At 38.3% G+C, this 21,788-nt stretch overlaps 1 protein-coding gene across 2 annotated transcripts in view; it reads right to left on the minus strand.

Annotated features, from left to right (window-relative positions):
* sos2 (son of sevenless homolog 2 (Drosophila)) overlaps nt 1–21,788 on the minus strand; it is a 98,275-nt gene that overhangs the window by 33,217 nt on the left and 43,270 nt on the right. For both annotated transcript variants that reach the window (XM_072568665.1, XM_072568664.1), the window contains exons 6-14: nt 20,594–20,737; nt 19,785–19,895; nt 16,882–16,980; nt 9,433–9,560; nt 7,878–8,533; nt 5,563–5,644; nt 5,195–5,317; nt 3,811–3,914; nt 2,953–3,175 (exon numbers count right to left, since the gene is read on the minus strand). In XM_072568665.1, coding sequence (XP_072424766.1) covers nt 2,953–3,175; nt 3,811–3,914; nt 5,195–5,317; nt 5,563–5,644; nt 7,878–8,533; nt 9,433–9,560; nt 16,882–16,980; nt 19,785–19,895; nt 20,594–20,737 — 1,670 coding nt within the window. The remainder of the gene's footprint in view (nt 1–2,952; nt 3,176–3,810; nt 3,915–5,194; nt 5,318–5,562; nt 5,645–7,877; nt 8,534–9,432; nt 9,561–16,881; nt 16,981–19,784; nt 19,896–20,593; nt 20,738–21,788) is intronic.

The raw sequence follows: 21,788 nt of genomic DNA on the forward strand, positions 1-21,788 counted from the left end.
AATAATTTTAATTGCTAGAGAAGGATAGAGTTTCAGTATTGACAATTTATGTCAACATTGATTTTACAAGTTATGCATGCACAAAATTGGAACAATTATTGTCTGGCCCCAATGACCCAATTGGAAATAATCATTAAATAAAATAATAGGAGAGACTTGGCTCAAACCCACTATGTTTGACTGCAAGCTGACCACTTCTGCATTATGTCAACACACTTTTCTTAAAAATATAGACTGCTTACAGAAATAATAATACATAATTCCACCAACTATTTTATTGATGGTTCCCTTTTTATACATTTTATATGTTTCACTCTATTTGGAATTCATTCAGCTTTCTCATTAAGCTCATATTATATCTGACATGAAGTGCATCTCAACCCCCTTCTACCCATAGCAATGTAACAGGGAAAACATCTGACTTGAAACAATAATCACGAAAGCAAGATTTTTAAAATTGAAATATAATAGTATTATGCAGAACTGCAAGGGCGGCACGGTGGCACAGTGGTTAGCACTGTTGCCTCACAGCACCAGAGACCTGGGTTCAATTCCCGCCTGTCTGTGTGGAGTTTGCACGTTCTCCCCGTGTCTGCGTGGGTTTCCTCCGGTTTCCTCCCACAATCCAAAGATGTGCAGGTCAGGTGAATTGGCCATGCTAAATTGCCCGTAGTGTTAGGTTAGGGGTATGGGTGGGTTGCACTTCGGCGGGGCGGTGTGGACTTGTAGGGCCGAAGGGCCTGTTTCCACACTGTAAGTAATCTAATCTAATCTAAAAAAAACTTTGACATTACCTGTGTTGTTAAAATGGATTATTACATTTTACTGTCAATTGACATTGCAAGAGACTACCTTATAATCAAATACCATCTTCTGCAAAGTAAAAATTGTACAAAGGCCATTAAAATTATATGGGTTCACTACTGAATTAGCAGAAATTATTTTTGAACATACTACTTGCAGGAAGAAAAGTATGTCTAAAAGGTGAACAAGGTAAAGGGAAGGTAAAGTTGACATTGTCTGACCAGACCATAGGGCTGCTCCCTCATTAGAGACAGACTGGTGATGGTTTAACTTTCGGGTCAGCAAGCCTCAGGTGAGGGGAGGGGTTGAGAAGGAGAATCCTTCCTGATGACCTCAGCCAATGCGGGAATTGAACCCACATTATTAGCAATCTGCATTACAAAACAGCCAACTAAACAACAGAGACCCCCAACCAAGTGAATAAAACTATATGTAAACAAGTATTCAATTTTATTTATCTTTTCTCTCAAATAGTATTCAAGTTTTAAGCAATTATCTTATCACTTATGCCATGATAGGTGAGCCATTTTAGGATCTATAGAAAATGATATTTAAGTGCAAGAATGTTTAAAAAAATTTAGAATTCTCACTTCATTGAGTTTTACAATTATTAATTCAAAAGGAATTTATTTGTTCATAAAAGGTAAAGTCGCCATAAGCCAGCAACTGAGCTGACTGACCTCTTTATTTCTTCATGTACTGGGCATTTTTGTTTATTCATTTACGGGATAAGAGCATAGCTGGCTAAACCAGCATTTCTTGCCCATCCCTAATTACCCAGAGGGCAGTTAAGAGTCAAGCATATTTTTGTGGTCCGGAGACACATGTAAGGCAGACCAGGTAAGGATGGCAATTTCCTTCCCTAAAGGACATTAGAGAACCAGATGAATATTTCCAACAATCAACAATGGATTCATCGTCATCATTAGACTCTTAATTTCTAGATCAAGATATGCAAATAAGATATATATTGAAGTAAGTCTAACTCATTTTATGAATATCACTGTTCAGAATAAAATTCAAACAGAAGCAATAAGGCAATTGTTTTACCACAGAATCATTAAAACAAGATCGTGCTATCATTCGTAGAAGAGCAGATGGCATTTGGGTCTCAAGAACTATAGATCAGGTGGTGGTGGGGCAAATGGAAACAGCCAGTTTCATTGAAAAGCTGTCAACTAACTGAATGGGACAAAGTCAGTAGGACATCCTGCTACTACCTGGAGAGAGAGAGAGAGAGAGAGAGAGACCAAAAAAATACAAGACGTCATGTGTGAGGTCAGTCACATCAGTTATGTCTAAAACAGACATTAACCAAACGAGGGAGTTTACTAAACAAGCAGGCTAGACTGCTAAAGTTAAAATAATGAACTTGCATTTATGATGTTCAAGGTGTCTCAAAGTATATCATTCGCAAAAAAAAGTAATCACTGTTGTCATCTAGTATGCATACAGCTAGGTCCCATAAATGGGATGAATAATCCATGAACTGTATTACTAATGTTGTACGTGAGAAATAGTTGACAAGAATATTGGAAAAATCAACCTTACTTTTTGAATAGTGACATGGAACCTATTAAATCCATTTTACTTTAATATCTCTTCTGAAAGTAAGCTAGTCATTAAGAATAGTATTATAAAAGTGTAGCCTGATTTATTTGGACATCATGGAAGATTTGAAATTAGTTAAGGGGAGATTTGATTCTAACTATTACTAATTACAAATATCAATTGCCAGATGAAACTAAAGCAACTGATAATTCAATTCAATTGTTTCATAGTATTTTGAGGTGGTCTATTGAAGCACTGGATGAGACCCTAACGTTATGTCCCAAGCCTGTACTGTTCTGACATTTTCTAATTCAGTAAACATTCTCAAAACCATTAATACTACTTTTAGAGACTTAAAAATACAAATCCAAAATTTGTAACTGGTATGTCTCGATGACAACTAAATACTGAAGAAGTACTGCATTAACATGTGAGCATGCCAATATGCAGGAAATTACTGTTATTCAAGTAGTCCTGGAAATTATTTGGTAATTATCTTTTGGATCTCATATTTCAACAACCGTATAAAGCGTTTGTGCTGAATTTTAATAAAATCCGAAGCTGAGATCCTTTACATTTGCTAAATTACTACTTTACCTGTAAAGGTCGGATTCTAAAAGTGTAAGCTGTCGTGCTATTTCAATTGGATGAAGAGTCATAAGATCGAATGTCTCAATTTGCCCAGGCCGACTAATATGCCATTCAATTTGAGGTAGTGGATCCGGAAAAGTAATAGCATGACTGATTCCATTTACTTGAGTTTGTCTCTTGCGGTTAATAATTTTTGTAATAGATTCTACCCACTTTTTCATAGCTTTCCCTGGAAAAATAAAATATTAACTTGTATTATTCAGAATATAGATTTTAAAAACATTTTCAAACCTGAGCAATCAGGCATAAAGTAGCAAGGACAAATCCTGCCTGCATTGTTTAAATATTCATTAACACTTAGACTTGCATGGATTGATTTTCTCACTTCGGTTTAATCAGGTTGCTGGCACCACAGATGAGTCAACATATTCAACTTCTTACATTTAAGCCTTACAATGGGTCAGAGGTCCAAAGATATGACTCTGACAATGAGTTGATATTTCATACTATTGTTGTGGATTTACACATAGGTGGACTTAGATAGGACTGCAGGAGGGCAGGGCATTACTGTATATAATATATAAACAAATTCTTTAAATAGATTTTTTTGAAAAGGGAAAACATAAAATAAAAGCATTCCAACAAAGAAAATTGAAGTTTCAACTAATGTAAAAGTTCTGGCAGAAAAGATCATAGGAAATTGACAAAAAATTGAGTTTTTTATACTACATTAATTCAGTTGAATAAATTAGTATTGAAGTAATACATTTACAGCAATGATATGAAACACCATAGATTCATCGGAAACTCTTTTTCCAAAAAAAAAGCCAACCTCTAACAGATCTAATTTTCCATAATACACACCTTTTACACTTGAAATAAATGCTTCCAACCTATTAAGTAGCATGTTATCCCTCTCAAAGTCATAGAAATGATGTTCTACCCAATGTCGAAACACATTTAGCACCCTAAAAAAGAAAACAAGCTGTTAAACCAAATAATAAAACACCACAATACCCTTTAAGTTTAGATGCTTATCAGTAAAAATATCTTGTATCTAATATACAACTTTCACACTGCTCTACAACTAACAATAATCTTTTAAACAGAAAGTACTAGCTACAATTATAAACTGAACAATCAAATGTGCTGCAACCATCTTGTGTCACCTGTTTGCGCCCATTTGGAGCAGAATCTTTATCAACAAGCAGCTAAACATGGCAATCATAACCTGTGGAAGAGTCTACCCAACAACATCATGACAAATCTACCTCGTACTATAACATTGTTCCTTTATTTTACAACAGTTTTGTTGATACCAAGATGGACACTTAAGAAAGGTCACACCATACAGTGTTTAACAACTTGCAGTTAGTTTAAAAGCACACATTTGCACCAATTTACCTCTTACACTGAAAAACAGAAACAAGGAAAATGCAACAATAAGAAATACAAAGAGTTCACTGGAGATTACACCAAACATTTTTTGCATGTAAAATACTATTGATGCTTTAATGTGATAGGTTTTCAATGCTGTCTTCAGATATTGGTATAGGTGAAAGCTGGAGAAGGAAACTTCTTTTTGTTGCTCTTTGTTGTTTATGCTGAACTCAACTAGGTGCCCTGAAATGCACACTCAAGAATTTTCTGAATCAATTCTGTACGCCTTCCATATGCTTGCCAAATAACTTGTGTGTGGAGGCTGGAAGAAAACTCTACATTTTCAAATCACTCATACACACGCACACACATATCCTTTATCTTTTCTCCCTGCGGTACTGAATTATTAAGAAGAAATGGCTTTATCTGAGCCCCAACAGTTCCTGGAGCTCCTCCTGAACCCCTACTCTCAGCAGAAATCGAGGAGGTGCTGCTGAGTCCTAACAGTTCCAAACCTACAGTATCAGCAGCTTTATGGGATTAAGTCTCTGTTCCCTGCTCTGAAAAGCCTTGCTGCCTAGCAGCCCAAAGTCAGGATCTCTCCTCTGATGACCTCGGTAAAATTGCCCAAAACTAACTGTTCAGTAACCGTCGAACCACTCTGGGTGAGCCATTGAAAACCTTACATCAAGGCCCATCTTTTCACGGGTAGCTGAACACAGCTAATATTTTGGAACAGTAAACATACAAACCACTTGGAAATGGGGTACAATATCCAAATTCCTAGCTTGCAAGGTGCAAAAGAAATGTAAAAGAGGATTTCACAAGGTACCAATTGTGACTCTATTTAAAAAAAGTAAATGAAAACCTGAGTTGCACTGGCTGAATGTACTCCTTACGAAACCGCTTCAGTTCTGCACTAATCGACTGTTCACCCTTCTCTCTGGCGAGCTTATCTGCCTCAGTGGGCTCTGGGTCAGGTATTTCAAACCTACACAATACAAAAATTACAAGTTTAGCAAAAAAAATTTAGTACAAACGTAAAACTCCAAAAGTTAAAAATAAAGCCTAACAAAAAAGTACTGGCAATGATGCATACCAACATTTATGATTTTGTAAAAGCCAACTGACAAACACTACACCATCTTTTAAGCATCTTTCTTGACAACATTTTACAGGGCGCCTAATAGTGTTTTTTTAAACAGGATCTAGTTAAAATTTTAATTTATTATTTACCTTTCTATTAACAAGTTCATCAGCTCTTGGGGTTTGCAGAATGAACGATATGTTGTCAGAAAAGTGCGCACAAAATTAGGATCTGTAAATAAATATCAAATTACTTACATTGCAAGTACAATAACAGCACATTTATCAAAAAGTTATATTACAAAATAATGACTACTTGTGTACAAATTAAACTGATTATTGAAACAATGTAATTAGGTGCAACAGTGATGCAGGGTAGATTACTAGTCTTTTAGATTAATCGAATCTGGATTTGAATCTAATTGAAGCTGACTGATGAAGCATCATCTCTCAGATAGCTAAATGTCAAAGTCAAATTAGGCAGTGTAGTGACAATTCCTTACAGCTGTAACTCCACAGGACAAAATCAGCAGTATTTAGATTGTTGGAGAAAACCAAATATAAACTCAAAACAAATCCCACCTTCTTCAGAATCGTGTAATAACACTTGTGAAGAGGTTCATTAGAAAATACCTACAATCAAAACTATAGGGCATTTGTTGCACAGTGACATTGCCCATACCTCTGGGCCAGACATCCTAGGTTCAAGTCCCAGCTGATCCAGAAAAATGCTGGGGTTCTTGTGGTGAAGTGGTAGTGTCCCTAACTCTGAGTCAGAAGGCTTGGGTTCAAGTCTAAACTGCTCCAGAGGTATGCCATAACGTGCCTGAATAGGTTGATTAGAAACATCTCCAACAAAAACCATATCAGGCAAGCAAAAAAAAATCACAACAATACAACGAAAGGTATACTTGAAAGAAGCAAACTGATGAGGCAATGTGACGTGAATTATATTTTTAATTTAAATCATACTACACATGACAAAGATCAAGAGACAAGATAAATCAAGTAAATTGAGTGGTGGAAAAGAGAAATAGAGGGGGAGATGGGAAGTGGGTGGAGTGTACAGGACCAGATAGGAAGAGAGGAGGAACAGTGATGGGGAGGTTAAAGGGCAAGAAACTACAGTCAGAGTATAGGGTAAATGTGGTGGTAACAGGGTCACAAACAACGACACAACCCGAAAAGTGAAAACCAGACAAAGATGGATAGGTGAGCAAGAACAATAAAGAGCAACAAAGAATAATAATGAGGAGAAACTTGCAGAAACAGAGAATAAAACACAGACTTCAGTAAAGGATTAGTTTAAAAGACAGATATGGTAAAGAAGAAATAAATGTGTACCTCACAATCAGTTATGAAATTTAGAGCATAGAAAATGGTCTTTCGGCCTACTGTGTCTGAGAGCCATGTGGACATCCAGCGCAATCCCACTTTCTAATTCTAGGAGCCTAGCCTTCAAGTGCACATCAAAATACTTGTCAAATGTTATGAGGAGTTCTGGTCCTACCATCCTTTCAAGCAATGAGTTCCAGAACCTAAACACTCTGGTTAAAATTATTCATCCTCAAATCCTTCCTAAACATCCCACTTCTTCATAAACTATAATGATGTCCCTAATATGAACTCCTCAACCAACAGAAAAAGATTTCCTAATGATAATATTTTGTTCCCCACTCACATACACTGCATACAGGCCTCCACTCAGCCTTCATTTTTTCAATGTACTTCTTTTGTGCAGAGGGTACAATCATTGTCTAAAGTTTTGATATGGGACACATCATTTATGTAAATAAGATTGGTACATTGTGTACACATGGATCACTTTAATGCATAAATCTCATGCATCTGTGAACCCCAGTGCTACATGTTGGACTTATCACACTTACAAATCATCCTTAACTCATTGACTTAGTTTTCAGTTCTCTGAATTACTTGGATTCCTGTCGAAGACCAGTGTTGTGTGGCTGTTTAATTTTAGGATTCACACTGAAGTGTCAGAGGTGTAAGGATTGGGTTAGGGTTGAGAGCCCTTTGTGACAGGTGTACAAGGCTAGCTTTTTATTTTGTTTTACCTATGTGTCAAACAAATTGATACTCTGTTTCTATGTGTGCGATAATTAAAATAATTCAGGTAATTAAAAATTAGCTTCAATTCAGTGGCATAGCTGCCAACCCACATAAGACCACCATGCCAGAAATTTATTCAAGAAAAGACATTTCCAGCCAACTTCAGAAAAATAGAACATTTAAATGCTGAATAAATACATTCTTCCTTACTGCACATTCATTTATTTTGATGTGCAACTCATTTTTAAACTGGCTTGTCAAAACACCTTGATCAATACTATATTGTGCAACAGAGTTGATTAAAAGTGCATCTTGTAGGCAAATTATTAAAATGGCTAACATGAAAGCCATTAAAATTTTAAAGAGAAGTTCCATCTGTTCAGCCAGACATTTACCTGCATACATGTGATATGTCAGCCTCTCAATCAGTTTTAGCACACTTCCTCCTTTTATAATTGGTATTCCAGATTTAGCTTGTACACTTTCTTCAAATACTATGTTCTCTTCAGAATCTTCTTCTGCAAAGTTATATACATCTGGACTGGGGAGTCTCAGTGGTTGCTCCTTCTCCTCATGTAAAAGAACGGAGTCTAACATTCGCTCCAATGTACTCCGATACTGAAGTGAAATCAAAGCTGCCATCCAGTTGTTTTTATCTTCTACAGATCTGGCAGCAAATATTACACTGTTCTCATCCTTGGAGAGGATTTCAAATGCATGCTTGCATTCACCAAAGTTATCTTTGTCAATGATTTTCACTTTTCGCATTAGAAACTTTTCTTTGAGGCGATATTCGACGTTGCTACAACCAGGTAACCGGGACTGTCCATGGTTGATCCTGCAACTGATCATTAATCCATCAAAAAGAAAGATGTGCCTCTCATGCTTTGCTCCTACACGTGTTAGTGTTCCTTCCATTATAAATTCATTGCAGCACTGTCCAATATCTTTACCTTCCCATCCATCAATGTTTTTCTGGATTTCATTCATTTTCTTGATGGCAAGGTGTTTACTTCTTATCTGGTGGTTGTAGAGGCGAGGTAAAGGCTGACTACATAATAGAGAAAGTCAAATATCATTACACTCCTTTACATAACAAACAATCCAGCAAGAGAAAAAGCTAAGCTATTTGCATGATTTTTATTGGAAGGATTCAAAGAAAATAATTACAAAAGAAATCATTCACAAAAGTACATTAAACACTATCAAGATATCAGTGTTGGGAACTGGAAAAGATTTTTCACTTGAGTAAATATTAAGCAGTTACAAGAAGAATACGGTTTAATGCAGAGTAAAACTCATCCGACTCTATCCTATCAATAGGTTTATGGTTCCTCTGAATACTACATCTTATGACTTGTTCCTCATCCCACACTAACCATCCAATGTCTCGGTGAGACAAATGACTAAATACAACTTCATGTTGGTTAAGGACACTTTCTACTAGGGGCAGACTTACACTGACAAAGATCTTGAGACAATCTACAGCCTGTAAAGACTTTTGATTTGCCAATTCTGTGCTGAATTAGAGTTGCAGTTTGAATGATGAACTGTATGATTTTCTTTATCCTTTCTGTTCATAAAATTAACTAAGGCTTTGATCATCATTTAACATTTAGAAAGATCCAAATAGTATTCTCCTTTGCTTTCAATATCCAAGCAGGCTTTTCTTATTTTGGGAATATCAGTAATAACAAATTCATTAAAAGGAATGGCATCTACAATTGACATTCCTGTTCATGTAACTAAAACATTCGACTTACGTGTACATGTTAAAAATGACACCCAATAATAAAAATAAGGAGGTAATTCAAGTTCAAAATACATTTTAAAAATTGGAATATCTACTATTTTAGTGCAATGTGAAGTCTTCTGAATGAAGATAATTGTGGTCACTCAACCAAAATGGTTCATATGCAAGAGTGGAAATACTAAAATGATTTAGCTTACCCTGCCCTGCGTTTAGGTAGGTGCTTGTTGCAGATACGTTCCATACTACACTGAAGATTCAGCAAAGTGGTAATGGCTTGTTTCAAACACTCTCTGTCTTCTTCATCTTCACTTCGCTCCTCTAGTTGCTACAATTTTACACAAAAGCATTGAAGGTTTGGAGTAAAACTAACACAGGTATCTAACAGTGTAAAAACAAAAACATTGAAATAATCCCTTTAAAGGCATTTTTAACATTTTACAGAAGCTAGTGACCACATGACTGTACCTTCCTGTATCGATAAAGAAAACTGCTGCTTGACTAATATTATGCTCATGGGGAAAAATAAGCGGCAGTAAAACACGAGAACACAAAGATAAAACTATGAAAGCCAGTCAACAGACAGCTATAAAATATGATAGTTCTTGTCAGCATATGTGGCACTCTAAAATGATGCAAATAACAAACAATGAATTTTTAATTAAATAAACCCTACTTACAAACGTTGCTTATACTTTACAACAGAAGACACAAATCACTGTAAATCTTTCAAAATGACGTCACTGGTCCCTGAATACAAGGGTCTGTTTGTAATTAAGTTTCCCTATGTCTAATGACCATGAAATATAAGGCACATGTTATAAGTCAGAAAAAAATTGAGAATCCATTAAACTGTTAATCCTATGCAATAATGAGTTATAAGAGTTATTGAAGGATTAAGACGAGAATCAAATTTTTAATCAGCTGGGATGACGAGGCTATCTTCAGTTCCATGACTATCTCCTGATATCCTCCCTCTTCATCCCCCACCTCAGCTACCCACTCAGGTTCTCTAGTCAAGTGCTGCTTCCTGTCCCAATGGCTGACTCAGACTCCACATAACTTTGCAGACTTTGTAGACATCCTCCAGGGCTCCAAATCCCAGTGGATATTGGCCAAGGGTAGCTCAGCAGTCACAGCAGTGATCTGGCTGCCAGCCTCTACACCTGTTGATTCTTTTAAGAGGAACTGTGAAGAATTTGTACTGCACTAGATGTATATGCACATACTGAATTTTAATTATCTAAATTTTAATTTTAATTATCTTTTTAATTATCTTGTTTCCTTTATGAGCATTTTATAAACTTTAATAATATGCACCTCTTTCCAATCTGGCTAACATTTGCTTTCTAGCTTTGCAAGTGGCAGTCTCAAATGGTTAAAACTTAAATCTGAGAAATTGGTGATTGTGAAAGAGATCCCTGGTTCTTTACAGGACTTCTATAGAGAGGAGTGTGTGAAGGGAAGAAAAGAGGCATAGTGGGCTTAACAAGCAATTGCCAGAGAGACATGCTGAGTTTCCCAGGCAGCAACATATATTACTGGTGGTGCAATGGCCACACAATGTTCCTCCTCAAATGAAGAGACTCTGCACCGCGGCACAAATCTCAAACGCAAAGTGAGGATCAAACATACAAACTTCTTAAGTAGGGACAACCACCTCCTAGGGTAATAGGAATCACTAATTAAGAACTCCCAGAAATAGTACTGAGTAAATGTCTTGCGCACAATTCGGCAGGGAAGCAGCTGTGAGGTTTCAATACTGCCATTTCTTCAACCTATTTAATTACAACTATGATTTCACTTAGCTTTGGTGAGCTTGTGGAAGTCCACGTATATACAAGAAATTTCAGTAGCCCCTTACATTAGCCCTTTGAGAGCCAGATCATAAATTGCTATGTCACCTATTTGAAGATGACTTGCTCATATGCAGCCTAACATGTTGCAGTTAAACACAGAAGTTGGTGGATTAGAGGTAGGATTGCAAAAAGCTGTCAATTTCTGCACTTCTAAATCTCAACCTCCTCTGTAATTTCCAACACTCAGTTGGTTTAAGTTCTCTCTATTGAATCAAAAGCCCATATTGTTCAGGCATTGATCAGGGAGTTGGGCCTTAAGTGACTCTCTTTCTCCAATTTTGTGAATTTGTTCCTCTGAGACAGGTAAGAAGGGGAAAGATTAAGGAACCTTGGATGACGAGAACAGAGGAGCTTCTCGTCAAAAGGAAGAAGGCATCTTATGTAAAGTGGAGGAAGTAAGCCTCTAGCACAGCTTTAGAGGATTACAGGCTTGCTAGAAAGGATCTCAGAAATGGACTGAGGAGAGCCAGGTGAGGGCACGAAAAAGGCTTGGCAGGAAGGATTAGGGAGAACCCAAAGGCATTTTACTCATACATGAGGAATAAGAGAATGATCAGGGAGAAGGAAGCACCGATATCAGGGATAGTGGAGGGAACTTGTGTGTGGAGTCTGAGCAGATAGGGGAAGCCCTAAATGAGTTTTTGTTTCAGTTTTCACCAAGGAAAGGGAACTTGTTGCGAATGAAAACTTTGAGGAGCTGGGATATAGTCTTGACCAGATCAAGATTAATGAAGTTAATGTACTGGAAAATTTGGAAAACATTAAGATTGATAAGTCCCCAGGGCCAGACCAGATTTATCCTAGGCTGCTCCGGGAAGCGAGAAAGGAAGTTGCTAAGCCACTGGCGAGGATATTTGCCTCCTCATTCTCCACGGGAGTCGTACCAGAGGATTGGAAGGAGGCGCATGTTGTTCCTCTTTTCAAGAAGGGTGATAGTGAAATCCCTGGCAATTACAGACCAGTCAGTCTTACGTCTGTGGTCAACGAAGTGGTGGAAAGAATTCTGAGGGATAGGATTTATGACTATTTGGCAAAACATCGTGATTAAAGGCAGTCAGCAGGGCTTTGTGAGGGGCAGGTCATGCCTCACAAATCTTATTGAGTTCTTTGAGGAGGTGACTAGACAGGTCGACGAAGGTCAAGCAGAGGATGTGGTGCATATGGACTTCAGCAAGGCATTTGATAAGGTTCCCCCTGGTAGGCTCATTCATAAAGCCAGGAAGTATGGGATACAGGGAGATTTGGCTATCTGGATTCAGAATTGGCTGGCTGACAGAAGGCAGAAGGTGGTTGTTAGATGGAAAAGTATTCTGCCTGTAGGCCAGTGTTGAGTGAGGTCCAACAGGGCTCTGTTCTTGGGCCTCTACTTTTTGTAGTTTTTATAAATGACTTGGATGAGGAGGTTGAGGCGTGGGTTAGTAAATTTGCAGATGACACAAAGATTGGAGGTGTCATCAATAGCATTGAGGGCTACTGCAGGCTGCAGCACGTCACAGACAGGATGCAGAGCTGGGCTGAGAAATGGCAGATGGAGTTCAACCTGGATAAATGTGAAGTGGTGCATTTTGGAAGGTTGAACCCAAATGCTGAATATAGGATTAAAGACAGGATTCGTGGCAGTGTGGAGGAACAGAGGGATCTAGGTGTGCAAGTACATAGACTCCTCAAAGTTCGCACTCAAGTGGATAGGGTTATTAAGAAAGCATATGGTGTTTTGGTTTTCATTAACAGGGGGATCGAGTTTAAGAGCCGCGAGGTTTTGCTACAGCTCTACAAGTCCCTGGTGAGACCACACTTGGAATATTGTGTCCAGTTTTGGTCGCCTTACTGTAGGAAAGATACAGAGGCTTTGGACAGGGTGCAAAGAAGGTTTACCAGGATGCTGCCTGGACTGGAGGGCTTGCTTTATGAAGATAGGTTGAGTGAGCTCGGACTTTTCTCTCTGGAGAGAAGGAGAAAGAGAGGAGACCTGATCGAGGTATACAAGATAATGAGTGAAATAGATTAAACCTTGGCACAACATCGTAGGCCAAATGGCCTGTTCTGTGCTGTACTTTTCTATGTTCTATGACTCTCGACCATGGGTAAACGGGTAAGTGATTGCACTTATTGATTGCTCATTTTCTGAAAAGAAAAATACAGCTTCATAAGAAATTTATTTACAGTAATATCTGGATACTTGCTTGATAAAATTCATCAACCTGACTATACAATAGCCATCTAGACAAAGTGCAAAAATACCTGTAGGAAAAAAACAGACAGTTGATGCCAGACAGTTGAGGCAATGTTCCCTCTAAGCTATGTGCATGCAACCATTCAGCAATTAAAAAGCTGCAACATAAATTACACACATCATCTCCTTTAAGAAAATGCATGCGTGCAGATGCACATAAATATCTTTCTGAAATCGTATATTTAGCTGTACAGTCTGTTTATGGGCACAAAGCATAATCCAGAAACATTTACATTCTGCAAAAAAAAGAGGAACTGAGGATATAAGAACAAAAGCAAAACCCATGAATTACTGAGAAGTGATAAAATGTCTTCAGTAGTCTGGTGGAAAAGAGGCATCAAACTTATCAACTGGCAACTTCAAAAATACTTATGCAACTCAAAGTGCCTGTTCAGAGTAGATTATGCAAAAATCAAAAAGTGATCAACCAGATTAGCTCACGTTTCTCTACCAACAGATACTGTCAAGTTGTTGAGTGTTCCAATATTTTCGGTGTTCGTTTCAGACTAGAATAAAATTCGCTTAATCATTTTAAGTTCATAATTTTTTTTACTTAACAGATTAACAGCACCATGTATATGTCTTTTACTAATTAAAATCTAATCATCGAGAAAGGATGTTTGGGGACTCGTTAACTGAGGTAATATGGGCTGAGGTTAGAAACAGGAAAGGAGAAGTCACCATGCTGGGAGTTTTCTATAGGCCTCTGAATAGTCCCAGAGATGTCGAGGAAAGGATGGCAAAGATGATTCTCGATAGGAGTGAGAGGGGCAGGGTAGTTGTCATGGGGGGGGACTTCAACTAACCAAATATTGACTGGGATCACGACAGTAAGAGTACTATAGATGGGTTAGTTTTTGTCCAGTGTGCACAGGAGGGCTTCCTGACACAGTATGTAGACAGGCCTACAAGGGGCGAAGCCACTTTAGATTTAGTACTGGGTAACAAGCCTGGACAGGTGTTAGATTTGGAAGTAGGTGAGCACTTTGGAGACAGCAATCACAATTCTGTCAGGTTTACTTTAGTGATGGAAAGGGATAGGTGTACTACACCAAGCAAGAGTTACAGCGGGGGGGGGGGGGGGGGGAAGGGAAATTACGATGCAATTAGGAAAGACTTAGGAAGCGTAGAATGGGGAAGGAAACTGCAGGGGATGAGCACATTAAAAATGTGGAGCTTATTCAAGGAAAAGCTCCTGTGTGTCCTAGATAAGTATGTACCTGTCAGGCAGGGAGGAAGATATAGAACGCATAAGCCGTGGTTTACTAAGGAAGTGGAATCCCTGGTCGAGAAGAAGAAGACAGCTTATGTTAGGACAAAATGTGAAAAATCAGGGCGCTTGAGGGTTACAAGGAAGTCAGGAAAGACCTAAAAAGAGAGCTCAGAAGAGCCAGGAGGAGACATGAGAAGTTGTTGCCGGATAGGATCAGGGTTAATCCTAAGGCTTTCCATCGGTATGTCAGGAATAAAAGAATGACGAGAGTTAAATTAGGGCCAATCAAGGATAATAGTGGGAAGTTGTGTGTGGAGTCACAGGAGATAGGGGAAGCACTAAATATTTTTCGACAGTGTTCACTATAGGAAATGAGAATGTTGGCGAGGAAGATACAGAGATACTTGCATCTAGACTAGAAGGGATTGAGGTTCACAAGGAAGAGGTATTCGAAATACTGTAGAGTGTGAAAAGAGACAAGTCCCCTGGGCAGGATGGGATCTATCAAAGGATCCTCTGCGAAGCAAGGGAAGAGATTGCCGAGCCTTTGGCATTGATCTTCAAATCATCATTGTCTACAGGAATAGTGTTGGAGGACTGGAGGATAGCAAATGTGGTTCCCTTGTTCAAAAAGGGTAGTAGAGACAACCCTGGTAATTACAGACCAGTGAGTCTCACTTCAGTTGTTGGTAAAGTGTTGGAAAAGGCTATAAGAGATAGGATTTATAACCATCTAGAAAAGAATAATCTGATCAAGGACAGTCAGCACGGTTTTGTGAAGGGTAGGTCATGCCTAACGAATCTTATTGAGTTTTTTGACAAAGTAACCAAACAGGTAGATGAGAGTAAACCGGTTGATGCGGTGTATATGGATTTCAGTAAGACATTTGATAAGGTTCCCCACAGTAGGCTATTATACAAAATGCAGCGGAATGGGATTGTGGGAGACATAGCAGTTTGGATCAGTAATTGGCTTGCTGAAAGAAAACAGAGGGTTGTAGTTGATGGAACATGTTCATCTTGGTGTCCAGTTACTAGCAGCGTACCACAAGGTCTGTGTTGGGTCCACTGCTGTTTGTCATTTTTATAAATGACCTGGATGAGGGCTTAGAAGGGTGGGCTAGTAAATTTGCAGACGACACTAAGGTCAGTGGAGTTGTGGATAGTGATGAAGGATGTAGTAGGTTGCAAAGAGACATAGATAGGATGCAGAGCTGAGCTGAGAGGTGGCAAATGGAGTTTAATGTGGACAAGTGAGAGGTGATACACTTTGGACGGAGTAATCGGAATGCAAAGTACTGGGTTAATGGTAAGATTCTTGGGAGTGCAGATGAGCAGAGAGATCTCGGTGTCCATGTACACAGATCCCTGAAAGTTGCCACCCAGGTTGACAGGGTTGTTAAGAAGGCATACAGTGTTTTGGCATTTATTAATAGAGGGATTGAGTTCCGGAACCAGGAGGTTATGATGCAGCTGTAGAAAACTCTGGTACGGCCACACTTGGAGTATTGTGTACAGTTCATTATAAGAAGGATGTGGAAGTTTTAGAAAGGGCGCAGAGGAGATTTACTAGGATGTTGCCTGGTATGGAAGGAGTGTCTTACGAGGAAAGGCTGAGAGCCTTGAGGCTGTTCTCGTTAGAGAGAAGAAGATTGAGAGATGACTTAATAGAGACATACAGGATAATCAGAGGGTTAGATAGGGTGGACAGCTTTTTTCCAAGTATGGGGACGGCAAACACGAGGGGACACAACTTTAAAGTGAGGGGAGATAGGTATAAGACAGATGTCAGAGGGAGTTTCTTTACTCAGAGAGAAGTAAGGATATAGAATGCTTTGCCTGCAATAGTAGTAGATTCGCCAAGTTTAAGTGCATTTAAGTCTTCATTGGACAGGCATATGGATGTACATGGGATAATGTAGGTGGGATGGGCTTCAGATTAGTATGACAGGGCGGCGCAACATCGAGGGTCGAAGGGCCTGTACTGCACTGTAATGTTCTATGTTCTATGTTCTATGTTCTAAGTCTACTTTAGAAACTATTTATTTAAAACTGGAAAAAAAGGCATTTGCAAATAAATAGTATTTGACATATTCAAATGTAATCTTTTCATTCAAAAGGGAGATTACATCGGGCTTGAAATAGAAGATTGTCAGAAGGTGGCAATGCATATCACTGAACTTGACACCAAAGTCCAACTGCATAGTTACTATTTACAAAAATACATTGCGAAGTATATGAAAACCACACTATTATACATGACATAAAAGAAAGGAAAAATTATTTGTTTTCCTATTTTATATCAATTCACACACTTCAGATACAATAATTCAGAATGTCTTACCTGCAACAGATCGAAGTAATGCAAACAATGATATATTGGGACTAGCAGTAGTTGTGGAAGTACATATTGAACAGCTTCTTTGAAACCTTCAGCAATAGACTAGAAATTAAAAAAACATAACTAGTACTAGACAGTTCACAATATACTACAATTAGATTGTAACAAATAATGAGAGAATCATGTAATATTATAAGAGTCCAAAAGCAAATGAGTTTTTACAAAAATTACACCAGTTTTGTATAAAAATAATGTGCTTGTAGTGCTGATGAAATTAAATATTTAAGATAATGCTTTATCTTGATTGCTTTTACCTTAAAGTAAGAAGTTGATGATATAATCTCACAAATACAAAATGCAATTCTCATACAGCATACGTACAGCAAATGTTTTGGAGCAGTATGTTAGTTAAAATACTAGACTTCCACAATAGACAGAAAAACTACAGATTGCCTCAAATAATCTGGTCTCTGAATGGTCAGAGACCAGACATGCTCTGAACACGCGTACTGGAACCATATGAAAGTCTCAATGCACTAACTATGTAATAATTGCTCAGGAAGTTGAAACTTCTGATGGGCAATTACCCAGTATCTGGAGTATTCTGAAAAAAATCCCAAATCCTCAAATTTGGAGACTGTTGATGCTTTCAATTTACATACCCTAACAGTTATTAAGCACCAAGTTCAGAGGAATTAAAACACATTCCAACTCATGGCTAACTATAAAACTGATATCCCCAGACCAGAGCAGCCTCAAACACTGCGAACACTCCCATTCCACACCCAGTTTCCACCGACTGATCCCTCACTCCCAATCAAAGCAGACCCACCCCAAGCTACCAGAAAGTTTCACCCATTTAACTACCACACGAAACACTCACCCTGTACCAGTGTTCCCTTAACGAAGTGCCACACTAACCTCCAACACACCTGTATACACTATATCCACTCCTTATACATTGAACTTCTCTCAGCAGTTGCCAAAATGTCATTAAAATCTATAAATCCTGGAATATGGCAGCTCATGACAATAAAAGGGTGCAGTTTTGATGCCAATCCATACTGGCTGCTTCAGCTGACCCAACTTCAGAGACAAGCCTGTCTTCACTTGGCAAGATTGCCCTAGGCCAAACTTACAGTTGCTGGGCTGTTAGGATGGGACTTCTACCCCCAAATGTAAGGGAATCCTGCACCCAAGAAATGCTGTGGCTGTGGCTACTGCTGGGACTGTAAGCAGTCCACCACAGCAAAGAAAACCATTCATAAAGATTCAAAAGTTGAATGGACGTCTGGAAGTCTGGAATGTCTTGCTGAGTATGGCACAGCTGGCCAGGTTTTAGAGTGTAGTGAGAAATCAGTGAAAGCCTCCCTTGGTCATAGAGCTCCTTAGCATGCTCTCCATGTGCACTTACCCACTACCCTCTTAAACCGATGAAAAAGATGCCTGGTTTTCCAACACATCAATTGACAATTTAAGTACGCCAACTGACCAACTCAGTGTTTGAGTGAGGAGTCCTGTTCTTCACATCAAACTTTCTTATTGAACTATGAAGAAGGACAATCTGCTGCTATAAACACTGCTAAACCACTTGAAGATATGTCAGGGTGTCTCAAATCCTAATTCCACAGTGTGTTCTAATTGATTAATCAATACATAACGCTTGAAAAAGCCAAGATAAACAAAATAATAAATCGCAGTACCACATTCATCATCAAGAATTCACACAAACATTTTTAAACTGCATTCATTTATTTATCTTTGTACAGTGAAAATATGCAAATTATTAATGTTGAACCAAATATTCATACATTTAGTTCCACTGTGCCTGAAATATGTAAATGTCCATATCACATCTTCATGGTTATTTTGCTTAAGAAGAATACTATTCTGGTTTAGTTCTGGATAACTGCATCTTTTAGTAAGACTCTTTGGGAGAAAAGTAACGTATGGAAAGGGTATAGAGGATAACCAGCTTACTTGGCTTTCCCTGTCACTGAAGGTGGTCAGAAGTAATGTTTCTCCATCCTGGTGTTTCACTGTAGATAATATATCCCATAAGCTAATGGACAGATTTTAAGGAAACCTGCCACACAGGTAGGTAAGACTGACATCCAAAGAATAATTGATGAGTTCAGGCAAAGGTGTACATCTGAATCCTGGAAATTTTTAACATATCTTTAACATTGGACGACAGGGTAAACTGACTTTTTTTTAAAAATGTACTATGGGTGCATTTATTTCTTGTGACATTGTTCATTTTAGACTGTTATGGGTTCTCTCAGCTGCTGTGGAGGAAATTTGTCACAGCTTTCAAAGTGTCAGAGCTTTCTGGGCAGTTTGTTGGATGTGAATTGGTCTGATGCCTCCTCAGTGACATGGAGGATTTTTTTTTCAGCTTTGTAGTGACCAGAGTCAGCCTGCATGGTTTATATTAAATGAAAGTGGCACAGTAATCATAATCATCATCTAACTTGTGTGTTCTCCATGGCAGTGTCTTTACCAATCTTTCCAATCAATCGGCATTTTCTTCACGTACAGTTGAAAATATTATTTCCCTTTGCATTGATGTGTTTGCAAACATCATGACTGAAAGATGAAAAGCTCCGTCAAAAAAGAAGTACTCAAGAAGTGTACTAGCAAGATAAATGAAGACACCATAGTCTTACCAAGCTATAAGGCTGCTCTGTCATTAGCGAGAGATGATAGGTATGGATTTAAACTGAGAGTCACCACAACTCAGGTGAAGGGAGAGTTTGAGAAAGAGAGTCCTTCATGGTAACCTCAGCTGGTGTGAGAATTGAATCCATGCTTTGGTGTCACTCTGCATCCTAAAATGGTATCCCAGCCAACTGAGCTAACTAGCCCCTACTAACTAACAAAATGCTTTGTGAAAAACTACTTACCTGAAAGTACAAGGCTACTGCTGACCTGGACATTAAATTGCTGAAATGCACATGAAACTGTGGTGAGAGAATGTCTTGTGCACACAACTCATATGGGTCAAATACTTGCTCCTGCACACAAAAAAATAGTTTACTTTGTTTCGCATATTCTACATAGCTGACTTTGCTTCAAAAGCTGTTAATTTATTTGCAAGTTTAATATAATAAATGTGCTGTTTGTTACAAATACTATTCTGAAAATTAGAGTCACAGAGATCTATGGCATGGAAAGTGGCTCATTGGCTCATCGAGTCTACACTGCTCAAACATCACCACCTAACTATTCTAACATTCTTCCAGCTGAATATATGCAACACCATGACAGCAGTCTCAGTGTTTTGATATCTTTTCTTAGAACTGAAGCTATCTTGAGAAAGAAGTGAAGATTGCAAATTTTTAATCTTAGCAAAATTCTATTCACCACTTATTTGTTATAAAGTATTAATATTTCCCTTTCAACTAAAAGAAATTAAAATATTTTTTCCTCTCTACAAGAAGGAGTCATATTAAAAAATTAAACATATAACATGTTCAGGATTTAGCAAGTCTTATCCGCATTTGTTTTGCTTACGGGTTTTGCTTACAGGTAAGTCGACAATAGCACCTGAACGTTGAAGGCAAATGCCAACATTTAGGCTATATTTTTCATATTTAATTAAGAGATCTTCCAAAGCACATTGGAAGAAAACATAAAAAGCTTTATTCTTCTGTTCGAAAGTCTTATAGTCTAGCATCACTGTATGCCAACTGAAATCACTATTGCACAGTACCTCTGCTAGATCTTCAAAGCAGCTGCCAACAAATGGATGAGGGCTTCTTTCATCTGTCATCTCAACAGTATCCTCCATTAATCCAAGCAGTTTTACAGTCAGTTCGTGAATATCTAGGATGTTGCTGAAGATTATTTCGATGTCCTATCAGAAATCAAATAACACAGACTTAACACAACTCGCAAATTTAGCCTTTTCATATAAAAGATTTTGAAACAAAAACAATATGGGTCAACTGTGAGATAACTACATGCAATTAGCCACATGGCTTTCCTTCTCAGGTCTCGACCTAGCCATTCTCAAAAGATAGTCAGATGGAGAAGAGGAGTGCTTAAGAAGCAGTTATTTTGATTTTTCTTTCATTGAAAAGGAAACTGGAAGAAATATTTGCTCAAAAAGCAGGGAGGTGGCAGTGGAATTTCCTGTCTGAAAGCTTTAGCCTTCTTTTCAACCTCTTCATAACCTTGCCCTTCTGGCCTTGAGAATCCCAGCAGAAAATCCCATTCCATAAACACAGATACCCTCTTTCTCTTGGCAACTATCTAAGATTGAATCAGTCTTTTCAGACACTTAGCATCATTTCTGAACCCGAGTTGAGCTTTCAACCATATATTGCCACAATCACCAAGACTGACTACTTCGACCTCCACCATATGACCCAGCTCTGTTCCTGCCTCAGCGACTTATCTGCTGCTGAAACTTTGTTATCTCTGCACTTGACTGTTTCAAAGTGGATCTGGCTAGGCTATGGCTACCTTCTAATCCGAAGGTTATCCAAAACGCTCTTGCTTGTATCCTAACTCAACACCTTTGTCTCCATTATTCTCGTACTCACTAGCCTACGTTCGCTCACAATTCTCCCTTTTGAAAATTCTCATCCTTCTTTTAGATGCTTCTAGAGGAGCATCCCTTCCCATTTCTGCATTATCCTCCATAACTTTCAGATATTTGAGATTCTCTAATTCTGGCCTCTCAGGAAAACTTACCTCTATCAGTACATTAGCCACCATACCTGCCACTGCCAAGACCCTAAGTTCCGAAATACCTTTCCTCAAACTCTTTCCTTCTTTAACTGCTTAAAATCTACCTATTTGACCAAGCTGTACCTTTTATGGCTTTGTGTCAAGATTTGCATGATTACACTGCTCTAAAGCTCCTTAGGACACTTTATTCTTCAAAAGTTTGATATTAATGC

Source organism: Chiloscyllium punctatum, chromosome 4, assembly GCF_047496795.1.
Source record: "Chiloscyllium punctatum isolate Juve2018m chromosome 4, sChiPun1.3, whole genome shotgun sequence".
In the NCBI taxonomy this organism is placed as follows: Eukaryota; Metazoa; Chordata; class Chondrichthyes; order Orectolobiformes; family Hemiscylliidae; genus Chiloscyllium; species Chiloscyllium punctatum.